Source organism: Dicentrarchus labrax, unplaced genomic scaffold (genome assembly GCF_905237075.1).
Source record: "Dicentrarchus labrax unplaced genomic scaffold, dlabrax2021, whole genome shotgun sequence".
Lineage (NCBI taxonomy): Eukaryota > Metazoa > Chordata > Actinopteri > Moronidae > Dicentrarchus > Dicentrarchus labrax.
In genome coordinates, this window is record NW_026136724.1 from 2,478,934 (window position 1) to 2,502,757 (window position 23,824).

Genomic DNA, 23,824 nt, shown 5'->3' on the forward strand with positions numbered 1-23,824 from the left:
GTTGAACATCACACAAGTGATTAGTTAAGACAATCTCTCTCTCTCTCTCTCTCTCTCTCTCTCACACACACACACATACACACACACACACAGTTATGAGTGTTAATGAGGTAGAAGGAGGAGATTACTTTTTAAGGATTTCAATGCAGAAACTTACTTTTTGGTAACATATTAGACACATTATTGTTCCAAGCAGATCATTTGTACATGTCTGAGTGGATCTTTCATTTTTTTTCACCTGTGCCACATGGCGATGACTGGGGTCATGTGTTAGTTTTTATTGCAAATGTGTAATGTACAAACACTTCTTTCACTTACACACTAACGTAAAACAAATTAAAAAGACTTTAGCGAGGACGCCATTGTAAAACTACTTTCTCGCGTTATTTTGAGGTTGTATCTTCATATTCTTCCCTCAAAACAGATTGAACAGTGTCGACCATGTGACGTGCGGTTCATTTTCAATAGTTGCGTGTTTGTTCCGCCAATGAGGAAGCTCCCTTGAACGGCCTCTGACCAATAGGAGCCGGTCTGTACAAGCAGTCACTTCCGGCCCGGGTCATCCCCATGAGTAGCAGCAGCCCGGTGCTGATTTCACCCGAAACAGCCGCTCACAGAGGACCAATTTCAGTTCTCCATTTTTCTGCGCGGAGCAAAGAAGGGACAGCAGTGACAGAAAGTCATATTCATTTCCTTTTTTTCTTCCTTGTTTTGTTTCAGACACTTTTAGCCCTTTAGCTGGTATTTGTTTTGCGAATTAAATCCAGTAAGAGGCGCTGGTTAGCCGCTCCGCTCAGACCGAACCTCCCCTCAGTGTTAGCTAGCTAACTTTACCCAGGCGACGGTAGCTGCCCTCCATCTGCACGCCGACATGCCGGAGTACCTGGACGACCCGTCTGTGCTCACCAAGGACAAGCTGAAGAGCGAGCTGTTGGCCCACAACGTGGAGCTACCGAGCGGCAACCCGACCAAAGACGTGTATGTGCAGCTTTATCTGAATAACCTGACCGCGCAGAACAACAAACATGTCACGGCCACGACTCTGGACGCCTTCTCCAGCGACGAGGAGCTGCCGCCGCCCGTCGTCTCCAACAGAAGTCGCTCCTCCGGCAGAGTAAGTTTTGGTTTCGGAAGTAATTGAATTTACAGGAGAACACCGTTACATAGCTCTAGGAAGCAGCTTTCGCTAACTTTACTTGAAAAGTAGTGAATTAGTTTGTTTGGACTTCCCCAATTCTGTAATTTACTGTTGTCCATGTGCTCATATGTACACCTCTAACCATTTATCCTCTCTAACGTGGTCAATTTAAAAGTTAGCAGGTGCTTTAAACTACTTCGAACTTTGCCCAACACGCAGTAACTGATCAATGAATAAACTATTCTTTTCACTAAAGAATACAACATCTGCTTTGACCACAGACTCTAAATCAACAGGACTTTTTTGGCCAGGGGTCCCCGCCCAAAAAAGTCCCATTGCTTCCCGTAGAGCATAGGACCATATGCTTCCATTCGCCAGTTTACCCTCAAGGACACTATTTTGAAATTGGACTGTCAATCATTTTCCTAGGGGATGCATTCTATTCTCCTTTAAGCTGCTGTAGGTAATTTTATGAAAATAACTTTTTGACATATTCACTGAAACTTTTAACACTTTTTATCCTGACAGTAGTACATGAGACAGATAATCTGTGGAAAAAAAAGAAATCTGGTTCGTTCTAGTGCTCTTATTTGCAAGAATCCACCAGGCTGAGAAGATATAAAGACACCAAAACAAACCAGGAGAACCTGATTATCTGTCTAATGTACCACTATCACAACACAGTGAACATTTCAGAAATAATGACAAAAACTAATTTTATGAAAATGACCTCCGGCAGATTTGAAATTGCTAGCTTTAAATCAAAGTCTCATAAATGAATCTGTGGGCAAACCCTGGTCACTTCAGTACTAAACCACATTCAGATGTTTCAGCTTTCACTTCTCCCCCCCCAAAACTGTTCTTCTTTTACTTCATGTTGGAGGAATGTTGTCACCATTGTTAGTAACAACAAACCTACAGCAGCCACAGACCTCGCCACTGATCGGAGCGGATTATCAGTGTGTGTATCTGAACTGAGGACCGGGTGGGGTTTTGCTGACTTGGCCAGTTAATCATTCACTCTTTGACATGATAATTGAATCAGTTTGTGTTTTGAGTGGACGAATAGAGTGACTGCTCTACCTGTTGTTGTTGTTGTTGTTGTTGGTTTTGTTGTTGTTACATGAAGTGAAATCCACCGAGATACAGAAACTGTTAAATCACAAAGAAAGGGACTGATGGGTGTTTGTGTTGTTAGGAGGAATGGAGTTTCTGTAGGAGAAGAGTGTTGTGTAGGGTGTATGGTCTCAGTTTCTCAGCCTCTCTCTGTTTTAATGATGATTGGGCCCCAGCCAGTGACTACCTGCTCACTTCAGAAGCCTCGAACAGGAGCAGATCAAAAGTTGTCCCCTGAAGCAGGACTCCTAATGCCTGCTGACCCCTCGAAATGTGCCCAGAGGATTACTGCTGTAAAGGGAACATTTTTGCATGTTCTATGAAAGTGACGATTGGCCTTTTTAGGTTCCCAGAACCCCAGTGTTAGGGCTTGGTATTTACCCTCAATACTTATAGTGAACTTTAACACAAAGTATCATGAAATGTTTGAGCACTTTGGCTGTGAGATAAAGGAAATGTTGGGTACTGGTACAGAAACTCAGGCAGTATTACGTAGAGCTGTGTATTGGCAATAAGGCTGCAATTAACCATTGTTTTCATTCTTGATTAATCTGTCAATCATTTTCTCAATTAAACTATTAATTGTTTGGTCCATAAAATGTCAGGAAATATTGATTGCTAGTTCCCCAAAGCTCAAGGTGTCCACAACCCAAAGATATTCAGTTTACTGTCAGAGGACTAAAGAAAGCAGAGAATATGCACAATTGAGAAGCTGAAATCAGAATTTGGACTTTTCAGTTGCAGATTTATTTAATACTTGTCAACTAACCCAGTAGCAAGTAAGCATGTTTAGAAATGAAAGAGTTTCACTTTTTGGTCATTCTTTTTTCAATCATTTGTTTCATGCATACTTTAGTTTTTTATTGCACTCATAATATTCTTTCATTTCATATTTCCTTTGCAGTGTGATGTGCTGTGTGTCTGGGCTCTGTCTGTGAATGCCTTTTAATGGCCAAATATGCACTCACACACTGTAGTGAGTTCTAATGTAAAATGTGTGTTTCTCTGATCTGGATTTGGACTCAAACAGGTGTGCAAGCACCACCTGTCCAGTCTGGACTTGTTTGGGGGGGGTGAAGGGTGTGAGCAAAACAAAGGATATGACTGGGAAATGACACACGTGTGTACAGGTGTTACACTGCATATTTTCTATACCTGTGAGGATTTGCATTCCTTGCTGTTCTTCTCTGAACTCGCGTCAGGTGTGTTTATTGGGAGCAGTCAGGTAAAGGTCATCTGGCTGTTTGTTCTGAACAGCAGCTGCTCTGCTGTGAGGTGTGGACAGTGAAGACCATCAATCTTTCACGAGTTTCCAGATGATGAATAAATGCTGGCAGGGAAAGGGGATGTTGTTTACTGTTAGCATCACAAGCCAGACTAGTCTCACCAGTTGATTGTGTGTGTGTTTATTTCTAAAGGGGAACATTGAATCTCTGAATTGTAAAGTCTGTGGTATGATGGAGAGATAAGGTAAAGGTGTAGTAAGAAGAATGCTGGGAGGTGGTGGACTGACACACAGGTTTACTGTTGGGTTATGTCCCGTAACATTCTGCATATGTGCTCTAAGAAACCAAATCACAAAGTGCTGGTATTTTTTATTACAATGGATATTTTTCTGATGGCTGGCTGAACAATTCATTGAGAATTAAATGTCTCACCATGTGATCAAAGCCATTTGCCAGTCTGCTCTTAGACATACTTGAGACCCACAATGATTATGTGGAACCCTAGGAACAACTAATAGTTATTTTTTTAAGTGAAGCTCTAGTTTGGGATGTAAAAATGCTAATTCCCAAACTACTTTTGAATCGTATTGCAATATCTGTTAAAATAATAACAGTATGATTCACTGTAATTGGAACCTGGGATGGTCTTGATTACTTGTAACTGGAAAAATAGACCTTAGAATAGCTCTAGGGTCTCAAACTCAAACCCAAGATATGGCCTTACAGACTGCCGGATGATGCATTAGCAGGTAACATTAATACAGCGTGCATCCGCAGGCACTGCACAACAGCTGATAGCATAGACAAAGACAGCAAAGGCTGTAACGTTAATTCTTTATCCACACTTAATTAACCACTGGTTCGCAACGCATCCAGAAAAAGGTTACGGGACAGGGTGGGACCAATGGAAGGCCTGAAACCTCTCTGTGCTCTATTCTAGTCCACCATTCGGACACATTTGTGTCAGGCAGCTTGGATTCACAGCAGAACAATGTATTTAGATCAGCAGTGACCCAGCTTTATAGAAGAACGTACTTAAAGCACTCCTGCAGCCCTGTCCGTCTGTCTGATCTGTACAGGGTTTCCCTAGGAAAGGGTCAAGCAAGGGAGGCAAGTTAACCAGATCCTGATTCATCTCTCTCATGATCAGTGTCACCTCTGCACTCTTCCATGAGGGTTCATGTTTTAGTAGAACAGTTTTCAGTGTGGTGTTGTCAACCTTTTTGGTGTCGAGGACTCCCAAAATGTATCGGGTCATTATTATTTATCAGTCCTGCTGAGATCGCTAAGCTAAGAAAATCATGATATGACTTTCTATGAAAATGATTACAAATTAGTTATGTAAATTTGTGTTCAGTGACTTTTTCTGTACCAGCTCTGTGTGCAGGATGTTTTCATTTTGCGTGCCTAGGACTTCTGTTTTCTTTTTGCCATGATATCAAAAGAGGTATAGAGTATGTATTTTATTTTTTTTTTTTAAAGTAGTATTGTAATTTAAAATTCTGATATTGTGACAAGACAGAACCATTGTTCTAAATGCTCATGTTTTTTGCTAAATTGTAATTAGATACACAGTAATTTTGTTTGCTTATAGAGCAGGGGTGTACTGTCTGCATTTTTTTCTTTGTTTTTTTTAAGAATTCACTGAACAGTCTATCTGCCATGGGTTCAGCCATTGTTAAGTCCCGTTTTGTCACTCTGAAGAAAGAATGAAGAATTCCCCTCTTGAACTCTGATTTTGTACCTCTTGTGTATGGAAGACTTTCTGCCAGTGACCATGCTGTAGAGTGTCTCCCGTTAGGGTGACAAAATTGTATGATTTATGCCGATTTAGGGGTGTGTTTGTGTAAAATCGTTTTCTATAGCAGCAGCTGCTTTTATCTTTATGGGTTTGGCCGTTTTCCTTCATTGAGGAAATACCTATCTCAGGAAAAGGAATTTGTGCTCAGACTGCCACCACGTGTGTATGTGTGTAGTAAAAAGTCGAGGGCTGTGGAAAGACGTGACTTATGTGTAATTAGTTTGTCCTTTGTTTTCTAAGGTGTTGTAGTGTTGAGGTTGTTTATCTTGTGAAACCTGATGCTCACATGTCTCAGTAATTACTGGCTGCAGATGTGGAGGTGGAGTGTTGGATGTGGAGGTGGGCACACAGCTCAAAAATTCATTCCTTACATTTTTGAAATGGCTAGGTGAAGTTAGAGAGGCTTTTCAAAGTGAACCTTAAAGGCTCACATTCTTGCTTGAAGTTTCTCCCCTTGTAACACTGTGGGTGAGATTGAGAAGAACTGGCTGTAAAGCATGAGGAATGTGTGACACCAATAATGCAAACGGTCGTGGTTAATCTTAGCAGAGTAAGTTATGGCTAACCATACATACCAGTGTTTCCTCTAAGTTGATTTTGGAGCGGCCGCCGCTGTTAAATTTCTGCCGCCACGGTATCAGAAATGGGGCAGACACCCAATGTAGTCACGGTTGCCTTTTAAATGATCCTGCCGACATAATGCACCCCCGTTGGCTGCCGCTCACATTGCAATTTAACAACAAGTAGAACTATTCAGAGGTTATTGGGGCTGTCCAGTTTAACTCCACATACTGTTGTGTTGATGGAGCTTATTGTCAAAACGTTTCTTCTTCTTCCAAGTCGACTATTAAACTAACAGCTCCACCAAAAACGTCACCGCGGTGGGTCCGTTTTAATTGGACAATGTTCAACTTGTCAGTTCTCAGCTCAACGTCCTGATATCAAACATCTGGAAACATTAAAACGGTAAATATATTTGTTTGTGTCGCAGCGAAGTGTCAGCTCTGTTTCATATGTAAAACGTTTGCCGGCGTGATTGGGGGGGGGGTGTACGTGTTCGGACGGGCCTGTCCCCACTGCTAAAAGAAAATCCTAGAGGAAACACGGCATACTCCATTGTTACTCAGCCAAGCAGTGAGTTACATCATGCAGCTGCAGGTCCTGGCATGTCTCACCCTCACACTACTCCCTGCAGACTCTAGTGAGCAGTCGTAGAGGAAAGTCTGACAGCATTTGTTGTAAGTTTACTCCACAGAGCCGAGGCCGGGCCTAGCTGTGAGCTCAGGGTTCAGTTATGCCTTTAAAGGCCAGGGTGTGGTCTGCCTTCTTCCCCTCCTCCCCTTCTTCTCCCGCGCTCTCCGAGCTCAGGCTGCCGATATTATGAAACAGCCTGGCTCATGTCCAGGCCGAACCCTGCCGAGGGCCCACCGAGAGCCAGACGCAGAGCGAGAGTAAGAGACAGCCTCTCTCTGTGAGTCTCTCCCATGTGTTACATGCTGTGAAGCGTGGCAGCACCTTACCACTGAAGTTGAGATTATTATCTTGGCATTCCTCACATTTTCTGTCTGATTGGTTGCCGGCAGAGTCACCGTAGAGCCAGATGTTGACTGGAAGACCACGGCCACTTTAAGAGTGGATCTTTTCTAGTCATTGGATAACAATAGGTAGTTTTGGTGTTTTAGCTTGAATGTGCTTTCTCTACCTCTCACACTCTGCTCAGCTGGCTTCAGTCAAACAGCAGAATGTCTCCAATGGATTCGGAACAGAAGTGCAGTCTGTAATATGGTTCCCATTGTTTCCCACACCATTTCTACATTCATGCATTCCACAGACATACACTCCCTGGCTCCAGTGTTGCCATCTCTTTTCCATAGGAAGTAGCTAAAACTTATTACTTACTACTATTTAGAAATCAGAAAGCTAATCATTTAGAGTATAAACAAGGAGAAGCGGTTCCTCCGATAAACAATGGGGATCTGTGATTGGCCTATTAACTTCTATTAAATTAATCGCCAACTATTTTGAACAGTTTTTTCAAAAAGTCAATTCTCTGATTTCAGCTTCTCAATGTAACATTTTCTGCTTTCTTCAGTACTCAGTACAGAATGTGCTTGGGGTGTGGACAGACATTCAAGGACTTAGGGTAACACCGATCAACATTTTCTGGGACAAACAACTAATCCGTTGATTAATTGAAAATTATTGACGGCTCAATAAATAATGAAAATAATTGCAGCTATTTTTTAGAAACACATATGCAGTAAGGATTTCATCTGTAGCTAAAATATAAGCGTATGTGTGGAAGGAATGATATTGTCTGTGTGCTTTTATAAGAAATGAGACATACTGTGTTTACAGAACTGTTTTGTAACCTCAGCTCAACAACACAGGTAGTACAGTGATGTAGACCTGATCCAGGGAAATATCAATGCGAGGCCACATTGTGAAGGAAATGAAGTGAAAACAGGACATTCTTCAGTCGACCCACAATATGGAAAACCATACTGGCGGATGTGTCTGGCATCTTTAGCTTGTGGGTAAAGTAGGGCTGTTGTGGTGAAGGAGTTTCCTCTGCAGTGATTCAAAGTAGCTAGGAAGATTAACAGTGAGGACTGTGAAACCTGTGAATGGAATAGTTATTATACATTCAGTCATTGGGCTGTCAATTAAATAATAGTGAAATTAGAAGTTAATTAACATATTCGAAAGCTGAAAAACAAATACTGAACATGACATGATGACGAGACATAACATGCCGTGGTGGTGGTGGTGGTTTACCATCCCCTGCTGCTGGCTTGTCAGTAGCACTGTATTTCATTATTGCGGTTATCATGACGGCCCAAGGGTAGAAATATTGTAGCCCCCTAAATAAAACATGCAGGTACTCTACTGGTCAAAGCGAAGCAGAAAGGGGATGATTGGTTTTACTGTGAAGCAGCTGCAGGAGGTGTTGAGCTGAGCAGCAAGACATGTTGTGTACAGATATGAAAAGGCACATTGTCTCTTCCCTCTAATGAGTCTGAGGCTTTCAGGGCCATGTGTACGATGAGTTATTTACACACGCTCTCAGTGGCTTGTTTACTCCGTGTGTTTCAGTCATGGTCGTTGTGGGAATCAAAATGAACGCTCTCTGGTGTTGCTCCTGCGTGGCTGATAACAAAGTCAAACCTTTCTCAGCCTCATATTCTCACAGGCTGCCTTTAGCAGCACCGGGATGTGTTCTGAAGGTTCACTTGACAAGGACTGGCATCCTGTCACTTCTCCAGTCTTTGAGGCTGTTATGTGTCTGCCCAGAGTTCATGACCACATGGATTGTACTCGCCTACAAGCTCACTGACTGCACACAGACACCCAGTGTAGTACAGAATCACGTGTGCTTCCACTTACCAGCCTGCACACCATGTCTGTGTCCATTTTAGATTATATCAGGGAACCAAAACAGAAACTTGGGCAACCATGGGAGCAAATTTCTGTGCACCACAGTTCAGTTTTTTCAAAATATGATCCTTTAAAACATGGCAGCATATGTAACTGGTATGCTCACATTGTGTTTGAGCAGAACATTTTATGCTTGTATACTTTATTTGCACAGAGGCACAGCCTCCTTTGGCTGTGAGCAAAGGATGAGATGCAGGCCTTCATTTCAGAGGCAGCTGGCTTCAAAGACGGAGTAATTTCCTGTTGGCTGGTGTGTGTGTAGGACGGCTTCAGGCCAGCACGTTGTTTACTATCAAGCGCCTGCAGCATCTGCTTACATAGTGCCACTTTTTCCCCGCTCTTTTTTTTTTATTTATTTTTTTTATGTGGCTTCACTTCTATCTTAGGAAATTGAATGAAACTCAAGCTAAAGCTTCTCACATATCAAGTGATTGTGTGCATGAATACACATCTCACATGTGCTTCCACACATCTGTTTAAAGACCAGGCATGGAATGAAGTAGCTGGGGATTTTTCACATATTTTTCCTGCCTTTTTTAAACAGGCAAACGGTAATGCTCATTGACAGCCACGTTGTGTATAATTAGCAACCTGGTAAACAGGTTTCTGTAACCGTCTGAAAGCTCAACAAACAAAGCTCTCCTCTGAGAGAGAATAGGCTGTCTAAAGGCACAAGTTCAGAGGGGATGTTTGGAGGTTAATGTGGGCAGGGTGGAATAGTGTCCATTTGGACTTTAGGGTGTGAACTGAGCAGCCAGTTGTGTTACTGACTTCCCTATTTGTTTGTTTTTTGCCTGTTACTCACAATGCTTGAACATACAATCATAAAACATCCCAGAAAAGACAATTTGCTGTAGAGATGGACCTAGAGTGTCATATGTAAACATTGTATTATGTTAGCAAGCAGTGCACAAACAACAACACTGTCTGTCGCCTGACTCTCTTGATGTCATTACTTGCTGATTACATTGCCCCAGGACAAAAATAAATCCATGACAGTCCCTGACCTAACTCTGATGAGCTTTTTTTATGAGTGGAGTTTATCATTGCCTTTTCCAACGAGGCTGCCCTGTCCTCCTCCCTGCAGAAAGCCACCAGGAAAACAGACAAGGTTCTGCCGGACGAGCTGGATGTGACCGTGCTGACCGACCAGGACCTGAAGGACGAGCTGCTCAAGCACGGAGTGGAAGCGGGGCCCATCGTTGGTGAGTTAGTAGAACCGGCAGCAAAGTCACGTGAGGTCAAAGACTGAGGTGACATCTGCTGTCAGCACACGCAGGGATGTGGAGTGTCGGTGCTACACACTGCACACAGGTGATAGAATTTACAAGCTGACAGCCAATAGCATGAACCATTCTGGAGGTGATTGCTCTGGAACGTGTTGGTCAATTAGTATAACATAGTGTGAGACACATCTTAAATTCACAGGTAAACGCTGGTATTCTAATATCAGATAAATAACAGTCATCTAAAACAAATGAAAGGCCAACACAGCACTAATTCCATCAGTACAACAGTCATACTTCCCCCCCCAAACTGGAACTGTTGGGTCTCTGTAAATAATGTTATAAGGAGTTTGTTCTAGACCTGCTCTATTTGAAAAGTGTCCTGAGATAACTTCTGTTATGATTCATGTTATGATTTGGCGCTATACAAATAAAATTTAACATATAGAAATAGTTGTTTAAAAACAAAACAGGCAGGATTTGTACTAAAATGGTGTATACACTTATTTTATCAGTTTTATCAGCGTTTTCCTGGTTTAATATACATGCGACAGGGAGAATTTGTGATCTAGTAATAAAGGCCTGTATCAATAGAGATCAGTCTCTGTTGTTGAGGTTAATAAAGGTATGTCAGCCAAATAGGAAATACTTGTTTACTACACTGTCAGTTTGTGGCAGGCATGCTTCCACTGAAATTAGTGAGTAGTGAGTTGCCTAGCTAGTTGCCAATGCTGCTGGTCAGGATTTTTCTTTAGTTCTCATATTACCACATACAAAAGACTCTAAAAATGTAGCCATGCACACTGCAGAAAGTGATATCACTTAGGGTATGAAATAAAAAATAATAATAAATATTGTCAAGATTTGCATGGTGAAAAATAAAAGACTTAAGTAAATGTTGTTTGTGGTATTCTCTATCCTTAGGGTTATTGTCTTCTTCTGAGTTCAAGTTAAATGTGGCTGAACAGATGCAGCGCACACACTGACTGAGGACTGCAGTTGTTGTTTCTAGTGCTGCTCACTAGAGGTGGGCGATATATATCGTTTGCGATAATATCGTCGTTGTTGTTTTGACCATTATCGAGTATTTAAATTACTTCGACAAAAACAATGAAACGCCCGCGGAAACTCCTCACATTCATTAATACACGGTGCAGCAACGCTCTCTACAGCATGGCAGGATTCAGTCACACAACTAGTGGGCCTACGTGATCACATGACGTGATCACGTGACCTCTCGCTAGCATCCCCCTTGCAACAGTTTAGCAGCGCGTTGCGATGGTAGAGAGAAAATGCAAACACCTCCAGTCCCTGAAGCTACCGGTACTTCAGATGATTTAGTGCCGAGACGTGGGTCCTATGGGCTTCAGCGTTCAGAGCGCTAAGCGCCTTCAGCGGTAAAAAGATGTCAGCGGAGACGGGTTTTTTTAGCGCAGCGCTCAGAGCGCTTCAAGTTGAAATCTGTTCAACTTTTAACACTGCTGGGCACTCGGAAAATGAGTTTTTGAGCTCTCTCAGTGCTAAAAACACGTTTGGTGGACACAAGTCCAGCTCAGACAATTCTAATCACATTTTAAAGGATATCGACTGATTATCGTTATCGCCAAAATCCCAACAAATATTGAGATATTATTTTTTGCCCATATCGCCCACCCCTACTGCTCACATGCTGCTTTTGTTGCACGGCCGCGTAGACGAAAATGTAACATTCAATGTTCCATTCTTCTCTGCAGCTCAGTGAGTATACTGAACTTCCACTGGCTGAGGTTCAAGCGTAATCTCAGAGTATTGGCTTGAAAGCACACTGACCTTCATGAGGCAGAGTATAAAGGTGTTACTGAGAGAGCCATTGAGAGCCATGCAGTTGTTGAGGAGAGCATGTCTGTGACCTGATGCAATATGTTTAGTCCAAATGTTTGTGTGGAGGATTTCTTTCTCTGGAAATCACTTCGTAGATAATAGTGGTCAACCGATGTGGGTTTTTGGCCAATGGCGATATATGGAGAGCAGGGTGACCAAAACAAGGCAAGTCATGTATAATGTCATTATTCATGCACATAATCTAATATACATGGTTATCATAACATGCTGTTCAGATGCATTTCTTAATTAATTGATGAAATAGAAAAATACATTGGGTTCTGCTGTAGATTTCAGAACTTGACTGGTATCTAATGGAGAGCGTGGTACAGTATGTCCGAAGCGTCTACAGCACGATGTCTGATAGTTACAGTACAGGACTGGAAACAAACTTTTTCACCATCTTCCCAAAATTCACAAAGGAGAGCGCTAACATTGTTCCACAGCTTTAATCTGTTTATCTATAATACCTATTGTAGCTTTAAGTTTAGTGACATTAGTAAAAATTTAATTAAATGTCTCCCCTCTGCTCATCCTCCCAGCCTCCACCCGTAAGCTGTATGAGAAGAAACTGCAGAAGCTGCTGGATGACGGTCCCACACAGCCGCCGCTGCCACAGCTGGTCCTCACAGACATACAAGTCAACCACAACGGCAACTCCGAATCAGACCTGTACAGCGACAAGGAGGATGGTAAGAACAGTGGCACCATTCATACTGATTATATGTGCATGACTGCGGTAGGTTTAAGGTTTATACGCTAGTATGTATAGGTAATCTATTTACAAAAAACCTTGTAGCGGTGTGAATCTTTTAGCATCTCGCGATTCAATTTAGTACGTAGGGGTGCTAATTTCAGAGTCTTGCTTGTAGCCAGTCAACATTGCCAGCAGTGAGGAGAAATTAGAAACTATACTTTAGATTTAGTGAACTGGCAAGGCACTGTGTGCATTTCAGGATGACAGTGTATCTTTGATAACAAAGATGTAGGTGAATGATTTGTGCAAGTTTCTTTACTGTACTGAAATGAAAACTGATGGCTGCTTGGAGCGCAACAAACCAACTCATAGACATAAACTAATCAGGCTGTACTGTGTTTTGTCAGAAGTCACAGCAGCACCAGAACCAGAGCCTGTGGCAGAACCTGAACCAGTTCCAGTGGTAGAGAGACCGCTGAGGAGCCGAGGGAAGACGCCTGTCACCACCCGCACCCGCAGCAGCCAGCACCACACGGTAAGAAACGTGTTCAACATCAGGTCCTCCTCAGCTTTATTTACTCACCGTGATAAAAACACGTCATCTACACACCTTTATATGGACTGTTTCCTACCTGTGGGCCTTTTTTGAGGGAAGGCCACTTGGGGCTACTTCATACTTCATCCTGGTTTCCAGTACACCATCTGTTGCCACAGTTATCATATTATTTATTTATGGCAAATGCAACTTCTCTGCTGTTGTATTTCATGACTTGATAAAAATGTGTGAGTGGTGTTTAGCGGACAACAAATTTACTGATGTTTATAGCAGCAGTAGTTTGGATGTTGACAGTTTCAGTGCTTGGCAAACTGTTAACCTGAATGATAGAGGAGCTGTATATTTCCTGTTGAAATTACAGGTTTGAAAAGCATGTGATTGAAAGCAAATTGTAATGTTTCTGTTCTGAGCCACCTGCAGTTTCTCTCTGTACTACAGTAATTAAGGCTAATGGAAAGAATCTGGCAATACAACGTATCACGATGCGGGGCCACAATTCAGTACCGTATATTGCGATACTATAAGCAAGGAAAGACACATCCAACATCTCAGCCCTCAGTTTACAACACTGCTACCTAGCAGTTGAGGGTTAAACACCAAAATCAGTTCAGTGTTTTTGAGAATCAAAACAATCACAAGACAAAATATTGCGATTCTCAAGTGTATCTATATTACACAGTAATCAGTGCTGAGATCCACTGATGGATTGGATATACCAATATCTGCGGAAGACCTGTATTATTTAATATCTCCCATGTTTAGCTCATGTCTACACGAGGACAAGGTCAATAAATCAGTTTAAACACGAACCACACCAGAACTAAAAGGCAACGGTGTTTTTCATTTGGCCTGTACCAAGTGAACTGAACTTCAGGGGTGGGAGTGACCTAAGAGTAGCTATGTCTTCCTAGGAAGAGGAGTTATTTCCCTTTTTTTGGGCTCATATTTTAAGTAGAATTAAAATCAGATTTCCTGTTGAATGTTCTTCCTCATTGCTGTGTGTGTGTGTGTGTGTGTGTGTGTGTGTGTGTGTGTGTGTGTGTGTGTGTGTGTGTGTGTGTGTGTGTGTGTGTGTGTGTGTGTGTGTGTGTGTGTGTGTGTGTGTGTGTGTGTGTGTGTGTGTGTGTGTGTGTGTGTGTGTGTGTGTGTGTGTGTGTGTGTAACTTTTTTTCTAATTGCATTTATAGTAACAATTTAGATGTGATAAGATTGGAAATCTGTGGTACCTTGAAAGTGCTTTCAAAGTACTTACATTTTACTCTCAATAAGCAGCCTTTTACATTACAAGCTGCAGACAGCATGGATTAAGTCTGAGCCAAATATTGCAAAGAAAGCCAGTTCATTATAGCATCTTGAGCAGTTGTACCACTGTCCACCTCCACGAGGCTAAGCAGCAGTGCAGACATTGGTGTGCGGTGTGTAGTTAAGCTGGTAGGATGGGACTCCCAGCAGCTGGGGTTGATTATACCGTTTCCTCTGACACTGGCAAAGGAAGCGTTTTTTGGGGTTTTTTTTTTATTGGAGCGAAGTCACACTCAGTGAGAGTCTGTAGGTTCAGTGTATCCGTGCTGCATGTCAGACTCAAAGCACGTGACGTGGATTAGCTGCTGCCATGCACATGCTGGATGTTCAGCCTCTTTTATGTGAGGGGCTGTTGTCCAGCAGCCTGTTGAAGGTAACCTCTCGGAATTTGACTGAGCAGCTCCTCCTGCTGTCCACACTGTGAATGTGGACCTGTTGAGCCGAGGCCTTGAGGCAGTGGAAACTGGGGGGCTGCCAACAATGATCTGATGTGAGCTGTGTAGGAGGAGCTAGAGGTGTGTGTGTAGGTTGGTGTAGGTGTAGGGGTGTGTAGGTGTGCGTGTTTTTCTCCTGCTTTCTCGCTATGAACTTTTCAGTAAACACAGTGATGGTATTCTGTATTTTATAGGTAGATGATATGTTCCACTGCTCTTACTGATCTAATCTCATTAGGTGAAGGTAATGAATTGAGTTTCTCATGTGACCTTTTGCTGTGGCAAACAGTTCCCTCTTCTTCTGTGAAATAAAAAGTGTGTGCATTTTAATTACTCCATTTCCTTTAAATGAAGCTGAAGAAATGAGCTGGTTGTCCCTTTCTGTTTACTTTATCAGGACTAGTTTTCCTCTCATTACAAGATTTCTGTGCATTTTCTTGTTATACATATGCTGCATTTTGCTTATACATGAAGGCATCTGTGGTATATTATACCTTTGCTGCCTGCGATTCTTGGTTGCATATTGCAGTTTTTGCATTTCTAGTGCATTGCAGTGTTGCTGCATTGTAGTAAATAGGTTCTGTACATGTAATCTTCTGGTCCTTCCGTCCACTCTACATTTACCTGTTGGCTGTCTGTCCATCCCTCTGCTGCTTCTCCTTTTATACTAAATCAGTTCTTTGGGATGGACATATTAGGGACGTATTATGTTGTACAGATGGTAAAGGCGCAGAGACACATTTTTTGGCTATTAATAAATAGGACTATTACTCTCAAAATAAAAATAACCAATAAACCAATAAAAATGGTCTAAGCTTGATAATCCCATAGTGAACATGAGGCATTAGTTTGGTTTGGGAAAAGTTTCTGTAGTTAGGGCTAAAGCTTTTATTGTTTAATCTGCGTATTCTTTTTCAATCATTTAGGATCATTTATCATTCAGTCCATAAATAGTCAAAGTAATCAAAAGCCCCCATCACAATTTTGCTTCATTAATGGCTTGGTGCATAATGTTTGATTATTTCCTTGTGGAGCAACTCAATGAGCTGAGTTGGGAAATTAGCATATCACAGTGCAAGAATGCACTTTTCTGCTGAGTAAGATTAAAATGTGTACTGAAATAAGATTTTTTTCTTAGTTTTAGCAGCATTTTTGAAACCGAAGGTGTCAGGAGAGAGTTTTCAGCTCAGTAAGACTGCCAGTAAATCTAAAGGTGGAGGGTGTTAGATTGTAGTTAATAGATGGTGTAAACACCATCTATACCACAGGATTCAACTAAGGACCACCTTACAAAATAGAGAACATACCAGGGACCCCCTCATACATGTCTATTGAAATAATTAGACGTAGCCTATTTTTTACACGTCTGTAGTCTTAGTTATATGAAAGAACAACACAAGAAAGATATTAGACATGTATTAAAATATTAGGAGTCTCAACACAGGTGCATACCCATGATGTGTGCTTGATAGGAATGGGAATCAAGAACCAGTTCCAGTTGAGAACCAGTAAACCTGTGTGGGCCTACTTTTTTCCACACAGAAAACTGATGAAGAATCAATAAAGGAACCGATGAAGAGGCGGACTGATGAGCAGAATTAATAATGGCATTGATATCAAAAGAATGTTATCACTTCCTATTCCTAGTGCTTGGTTGCATGGAGCACATATTATAGAGATAGACTTTAGATTAGAATGTAATCTATTAAGGTAGGTATTAGGTAGAAAAGATAAAATAAAATATTATTTGTTGACTATGAAGCCAAATACAGAGTTACAAACCACCAAGATCTAAAAAGTGGCAGACACTGACACATGTGCAAAGGGGATATAATTGAACCAGTGAAACGCAGCGTTACCTGAATAAAATGACTTCATTTGAAACATTTGAGATAATGTAAGTAAACAACTCCACTACATATAGGACATAGTTCTACTGTTTATAGCTTCCAATGAATGGGTGCTGCGCCACATATGGGTATGCCTTGAAGAATATCTGGACTGAAGTTAAAGCAAACACAAATGGTGATAAACGGGCTATAAGTCAAACACTGGTATTCTCACAGTCTGCTGGTATGTGCATACCATGTGTGCAGAGAGACCAGTTGATGGATGAGGACGATGATGATGAAGAGCCTGTCCTGCAAGTAAAGCGCAGATCCAGGAGGTCGTCCCACACAGCGGTGAATACTGTACCAGCCCCACCCCTTCCTCCACACACCAGCACTGTAACTGACTAAAACCCACTGGTGTTCACACCTGGCCAGAGATCTCTGTCCACCTGCTTCACACCTAGCTTCAAAGAGGTGTATGTGCTCAGATTGAGCTCACTCTCTTCTGTACATTCTCCTAACTTACAGTTACTAGCTAACAATACAGCATGCATTATCAAACTGTAAAATACCAAGACTAAAATTCTAAGTCCAATCTTTACTGCCACTACCACCACTCACTTTCTTTGTCAGATTTTTATTTTTAAGCTTTTGTTTAGTGTTCACTGATAACTGCAGTGTAGATATCCACATTCATTATGGCACTGCAAAAGACAAAAAGCACAGATCCTACCTACAAATCTGGATCACCTAAAAATCATTTCTTTGTAGGTTTTACGTGAAAACAATCCAGTTAAAATGATCTTGCTTGCTCATCTTTACTTCATCATTCACTGCACTTCCTCTTCTCTCTTACTTGTCCACTCTTCCTGAATTTATTGCTTCCTGTCCTCTTTTCTTTCTGTGCTTTGTCCTTGCCTCCTGCCTTTTATGTCTCAGCAGATAGTGACTGAGGATCTCAGGCCTGTTTTGACAGACCAGGTCCAGTTGCAGTCTAACAGGAGGCTTTCTCACAGGCGGGATAGTCCAGCTCGGGCTGAACCTCCCGCGACCTCAACCAGACCTTTTCAGGTAGTTCTGGGCTGTGGCCACTGGGAGACACTGTTTACTCACTGAAACCTGCATGGACTCACTGGTCTGTTGAAGAGTGTGTCTCCTTCAGGCATACTCTGCTTTTTGTCATCTCAAAATGCACCCATGGGTGGTTGGAAAATATTTGCAGGTGGTCACGAATGGGTTTCATTCCACTTAATTCTTTGTCACAATAGACTAGAACAGCCATCAGGAACTTTTTGGCCTGTTTGGTTCAATCCAATTCATTCCTTGGTACCATTCATTGAAAATTCTCAGGTTTGATTGATTTGTTGATGCCTTGCTACTTCAGAGTCCAGCAGGTGAAACTCTGTCCCGTAATGGTGTATTGTGGGGTGGTGAACAAAACACACAGCACTGAAAGGCAAACACTGCTTTATTTAAGCTGGGGCATCTAAACACAGTTGGTGGGGTGGTTCATTGTTTCAAGTCTGAAGAGCATAAACCTGAACCCGCAAAATTATGGATCCAGTCAGTCGGACCAGTTCCAGCACCGATACCAGCCTTATTAAGCCAATGGAGTAACAGCCCAACATGAATACAATTGACCTTCCTGTTCTGTTCATTAGTAACCGACACTCATCACTTTCTGATCCTGATTCATTCTCTGTTGTTGTGTTGGTGTCTCAGGAACCTGAGGCAAGTATTGAGCCTTTAAGACCAGCAGCAAGGGTGCGTAGAGTTCAATTTGTATTACACCGGAATATAACTGAAGCCATTTCTATTACTAGAATAGCAAGTTCTTCCTTTTTTCCTTCATTTCTGAACACGTACACCTATCATAGAGCCTGCCTGAAGAACGGAATCCACGGCCAGTTGCCAGGTTGTCCGGGCCCACCAGAGTCAACCCACTCACCTTTAGCCCCATGTGTAACATCTCACCTATAAAGAGGCAGGAGTGCCACTGGTCTCTGTCAGACCAGTTCAGATCCAAGCCTGGCGGTGTCTCTGCAGCAGGGGTACAGCTCTACTCAAACATCTGTGGCTGCTTTTCCTTCTTTTCTCTTCACTTGTGCTTCTCGCTTGCATGTATCTGAATGTGGCATTGTTTTGAAGAGCGGAAAGTCTCACTGTGTGTGTGTGTGGCTGTGTGTGGCTGTGGCTGTTGAGAGACAGTTGTGTGACAGCTGATCGGTTAGCACACAGTTAAACACACGTTGTTTGTGAGCAGGAGCAGTGTGCCCCTCCAGATGTCCCTCTGCATAAAAGGAGGCAGCAAAAAATCACCAGCTTCCTGTCCACGTGCAGCCCTGTGAAGACGCTCGGCTGCATGTCCACACTGTCCAAGGACGTGTTTGTGAGACAGGTAGTCACACTGGCAATAGTGAACATGGTGGTTGGCCCAGCCTTTTGTTTGAAGTGGTCACATGGTGAGAGGTGTCTGATATCAGGCAGTGAGGCCCTCTGCTGGTTCTGACATGCACCTACAGGTGGTTGTAGTGAAGTAGTGGGGGGGATTTTCCCTTTGCATTGGAATCTTAAAGATGTGGAACAAGAATCTTGCTGAAGTTCACTGGTGAGATGTGCTCATGTTTGGTCTTTATATCACCCTCTTCATGTTTTTGTTTTTTTGTCTTTAGGTGGAGAAGATTGCAGCCAGTGAGCAACCCCTGAAAGTGGAGGAGAATGAAGTTCTGAAGGAGCTATTCCCCAATGACATCAACAGTCCCACAGGAATCACGTAAGTAACCATTAATGCTTTTTTTAATTGTCTGTAACAGCAGCTAGCAACCTTTTTCCTGTCAGGGGCCCCTTTTCTATCATTCAGAAAACTGACTCAGTGACATATTTTATGGATATTTCATATTATATTCATAACAATGCAATGAACCCAAACAATGAACTCAGTAACTGCAGGACGTTTGTGTAAAATGAATGATTTGGATCAGTTTCGAGCAGAGTATTTCCCTTTCTTCAGTATGTTTTTTTTTTTTTAAATCATTTTTATCATACTTAATAGGCTTTTTTCTTTTCTTTTTTTGACAAATTCAGTGTTTTCTTGTCCAACACTTGGCCATTATTCTTAGAAAATGTACTTGAAATTTGCTTTTGTTCACAGAAGTGAACCACATGCTTAGGTACAGGCGTACTGTGTATATATTTTTAAGTTCTAGCATGCCTTAAAATCAAGACCTCGTGGCCTGCAGGTTGGGGACCATTGTTCTATTTAATGGTAAAACATTGGGACAAATACCCATCACAGGTTACTAGAGCCTAATGTGGTGTTTTCAACCAGCAGTCATATGTCTTAAGGCAGTGTTTCTCAAATGGGGGAACTTTGGAGTACTACAGGGGGTACATGAAAAGTTAATTTAAAAAATATCAGTCATGCTCAATTCCTAAAGTAATTCTTCTATGAATAAGTTCAGTATTAATTTAAATGTAAGTTTGTTTCTATATTCAGTATCCCATTTTCAATGCTAATTGCTAACTGCTATAAAACCTCCCAGAAGACGAAGGCAACAAACGCAGTCATGTTGATGTATGTTGTGTGAGCGGGAGGACAGGTTCGACACTGAATGACGAAGATTTACAAGTTTTCCCTGCGCCTGAACAAAAGTAACCCATCAGGATTTGATTGAGTCTCATTCCCAAGTCAAATCCCAACACTGTACGATCAACTGTCTTTCTTGATAGCTGATTGTCGGTCTGATTGGTTATTCTCATTCAGGCCCAGTGGATTCTTACAAACGCCATTAAAAGCACTAGGAGGAGCCAGATGTTGTCTCCTGTGCTATGTCAATGTCATTAATAAGCTAGCTTTAGCTTTAGCAGTAGGAATGCACAGATCCAATTGCCATAACTCAACTCAGGGAGTACGAATTCAATACCAGTGCTCATTGTTTCCCAAAGGTAATCTCTGTATACCTCCCTGTGTGGAACTCACTGGGATCATTGGGATGTGAGGTTGAATTGCTGTGGCAGCCTGAATGAATGTAAGCTGTAGGAGAAACACTGAATAATCAAATTACACTGATAGAAATAAATCCTTCTGTGTTGTAGGGCCACCTGTCGACGACCCATTCGAGGAGCCGCCGGTCGTCCGCTCAAGTCCAGTGATCTGTGGAACGACGAAAACTCCCTGTTCTCTCCAAAAATCACCAAGACCAGCAGCTCCTCCTCCCACACAGAGACCCGCACCGTCAACAGAGTCAACAGCCTGCCCCTCTCTGCCTCCTTCAACTCCTCTACCTCCACCTCCTCTTTCTCCACCTCCTCCTCCTCCTCCAGGCATCTGGCTGCAGCTCCCCCTGCAGGTCAGACTGCAGCAGCACACCGCAGCGTGTCTCCATGGATAAAGCTGTTCCTGCTGGCCATCGTGGCTGCCTTCCTGTTCCTGGTTTACCAAGCCATGGAGACCAACCCCAGCGTCCCTTTTGGAGGCTCAGGCACAGAGGTGGCCAGTGACAGCACAGCATAGAGAGCACAGGAAGTGGAGGCGAGGGGAAGGGAGAGAAGCCTTCCTGTTTCGTTTTTTTTTTTCATTTTTTAAGAAGTGTGAATCTTCATTGTAGCCATTTTGTTGACGGGCGCTGTGAAATGACATCTTCGACCCTCTTTTCCTCAGTATTTGATCTTTTCTTTTTTCCTTCATTTCTAAATCAGTGAATTGCTTCAGAGGAGCGGTGTAGCCGTTTCAGTGGCACTTCAAGGATCTCCATGACACGTTGTGAAAGGACAGTATGCATCTGCTGTCGTTGTTTTGGTCCATTCTTGATCTCTGACTCAGTCTGTGAGGTTACGACAAAGCCAGCCACTAATCGACTCTCAGAAACACAGTAGCTTTCATAGAAATATGGACTCACTTTTTATTACGTTCATTTTTTTTTTATGTCATATTTGCATGTGTGAGTGTATTTGTATTGAATGTGTGTGTGTGTGTGTGTGTGTGTGTGTGTGAATGTGTGTGTGTTGGTGTGTGTGTGTGGTGTGTGTGTGTGTGGGGGGGGTGTGGGGGGGGTGTGTGTGTGTGAATGTGTTTTTTTCACGCTTTGCCTTAGTGTCTGTCTGTTAGTCATTAACAGTCTTGAAGATGGAGTTTGAACCTGTAATTTTTTTTTTTACTTGACCATCTTTGTTAATAAGACAGGGAGGCTTGTTGTTATAACCCAAATGCTTCTAAATCTTCTTAAAACTTACACCAATATTTTCTTAATGTTCTTCTAATAAAAGTCAGTGTCCCTGTGTATTCTACTTAATTATGTATTCACTGTCACAAATATTGAATATCTACTCAATAAACTATTATGTTGTTGCTGTGCCTGCAAGAGCATTTTATTCATGAGGATATAATGTGTGTAAACATTTCAAGGCAACAAAAACAGCTGATCCTTTATTAGTCCTGCCCATTTGGAACCTCCTGTACTTGGATATGCTACATGCTAGGCTCATCTATGTTGAAAAGAACGTGTGACTATATATGTCTGTTTTATCTTTTCACCGTCTTCAAATTTTGGTTGTCTTTTCAGCATAGATTAGCCTAGCACATAGCATATCTAAGTACAGGAAAGGAGGAAGCTGACTGAGGCTTGCTCAACTCTTTCTGGAGCAAAGAGGGGCGGGACTTAGGAAGGGTCCATATAACTTGAACATCTAATTTTACTTTGTCATATTTTGTCGTTGTTTGAATTTTGTAGATGTTACTTATTTGAAGTCTCTCCAGGTTGGGTGATGTTTAAATATACATCTGTATTTAAAAAGAGACGTTAGCCTTAGGAAGAAGATGACTAATGGGATTGTTTTCTGCATTGTACACCGGGAAAAAAGGCAGTTTTCATATCTACACATATCGGATAACATAAACCCTGATACAGATAGAATATTGTGCAATAGGCCGATATTAGCTGATCGATATATAATTGGGGCAGAGTCACACATGAATCAACACTGACAAATACTTCTCTCTCATTTACTTCCATTCTATGCGTAAAGGGGTGAATAAAACCTTACTTGCCTCAACCAACTGCAAATACTTGTGTGTGGCTGACCCCTGAAACTGACATTAACCAGTAAACTGATTTCTGTGTCCTGCACTGGCCACAATTAACCTCAGCTGACATTGGTCACTTGCATCACCTCCACGAACCTCTCTAGTCAAAGTGTATTGACTCTGATGAAGAGATGTCCCACCATTAATTACATTTAATAATAAGCATTTATTGAGGTTCAGATTAAATGTAGATGTGTACATAATGAGCAGCATGTCTTTGAATGTGGGAGGAAACTGGAGGTAACCTGGAGTAAACCCACGCCAACACTATGGAGACATGCAGAGTGATATCCGTGCACTCTCTCTGCTGAGTCACTACTGTGACTGGAACACACAGTAATGGACCAGAACTCCAGAACTCAATCTGTGGAACACTGGAGAACTCTATGTCCATACATGGTGGATTTACCAGGGTTGGGTACAGATATTTTTTGCATGTATAAGTAGTAGTAGTAGTAAGTTCTAATAAACAATAAATATTACATTTTTTTTAATTTTTTAATTACAAACAAATATTATTTGTATAGCGCCAATTCATAACAGAAGTTATCTCAGGACACTTTTTAAGTAGAGTAGGTCTAGACTGAACTCTTTATAACATTAATTACAGACCCAACAGTTCCACCATGAGCAAGACCTTGGCGACAAGGGCAAGGAAAAACTGCCTGTTAAAAGGCAGAAACCTAGGACAGATCCTTCGGCTCTAGGTGGGTGGTCGTCTGCCTCGACCAGTTGGGGTGAGAGAGAGAGAGAGACAGAGAGAGGGAGAGCGAGAGACAGACAGACAGGTGCACAGCAACAACAGTATTGGCAATGGCAATCTAGCAGGACCATGGCAGGAGGCTCCACCAGGATCGACAAGAACCTGCAAGACGAGAAAGCACAAGAACTCCGGGGAAGAAGTGAAGTTAGTAACATGCATTAATGGAACATGAATGAGTGCAGAAAGAGAGAGGAAGAGAGGAGCTAGGTGCACCATGGGAAATCCCCCGATAGTCTAGGCCTATAGCAGCATAACTAAGGGATGGTTCAGGACTCACCTGATCCAGCCCTAACTATAAGCTTTATTAAAGAGGAATGTCTTAAGCCTACTCTTGAATGTGGTGAGGGTGTCTG

At 42.2% G+C, this 23,824-nt stretch overlaps 1 protein-coding gene across 4 annotated transcripts; it reads left to right on the top strand.

Annotated features, from left to right (window-relative positions):
- The first annotated feature begins 618 nt into the window (after nt 1-618).
- Nucleotides 619-21,519, top strand: tmpoa (thymopoietin a). Of its 4 annotated transcripts, none has more exons than XM_051392041.1 (7): nt 16,694-16,977; nt 17,566-17,697; nt 18,349-18,390; nt 18,504-18,677; nt 18,890-19,024; nt 19,299-19,399; nt 20,722-21,519. In XM_051392041.1, the coding sequence occupies exons 1-7, from the start codon at nt 16,747-16,749 to the stop codon at nt 21,137-21,139; spliced, it is 1,233 nt and encodes a 410-aa protein (XP_051248001.1). In that variant the 5' UTR covers nt 16,694-16,746; the 3' UTR covers nt 21,140-21,519. The 4 variants fall into 4 exon arrangements, with proteins under 4 accessions (XP_051248004.1, XP_051248001.1, XP_051248003.1 ...); XM_051392043.1 differs by having other exon boundaries at nt 16,699-16,977; nt 17,569-17,697; XM_051392044.1 differs by lacking the exons at nt 16,694-16,977; nt 17,566-17,697; nt 18,349-18,390; nt 18,504-18,677; nt 18,890-19,024 and adding exons at nt 619-1,114; nt 9,807-9,924; nt 12,348-12,497; nt 12,910-13,037.
- Nucleotides 21,520-23,824: the final 2,305 nt, after the last annotated feature.

Bases quoted from the DNA above. Each gene is read 5' to 3' on its own strand.
- tmpoa (XM_051392041.1), top strand. From the start codon at position 16,747: ATGAATGGGTGCTGCGCCACATATGGGTATGCCTTGAAGAATATCTGG. The intron at 18,391-18,503 runs GTGCGTAGAGTT...CACCTATCATAG, and splicing joins CTTTAAGACCAGCAGCAAGG to AGCCTGCCTGAAGAACGGAA. The intron at 18,678-18,889 runs GTACAGCTCTAC...GTTTGTGAGCAG, and splicing joins GCGGTGTCTCTGCAGCAGGG to GAGCAGTGTGCCCCTCCAGA.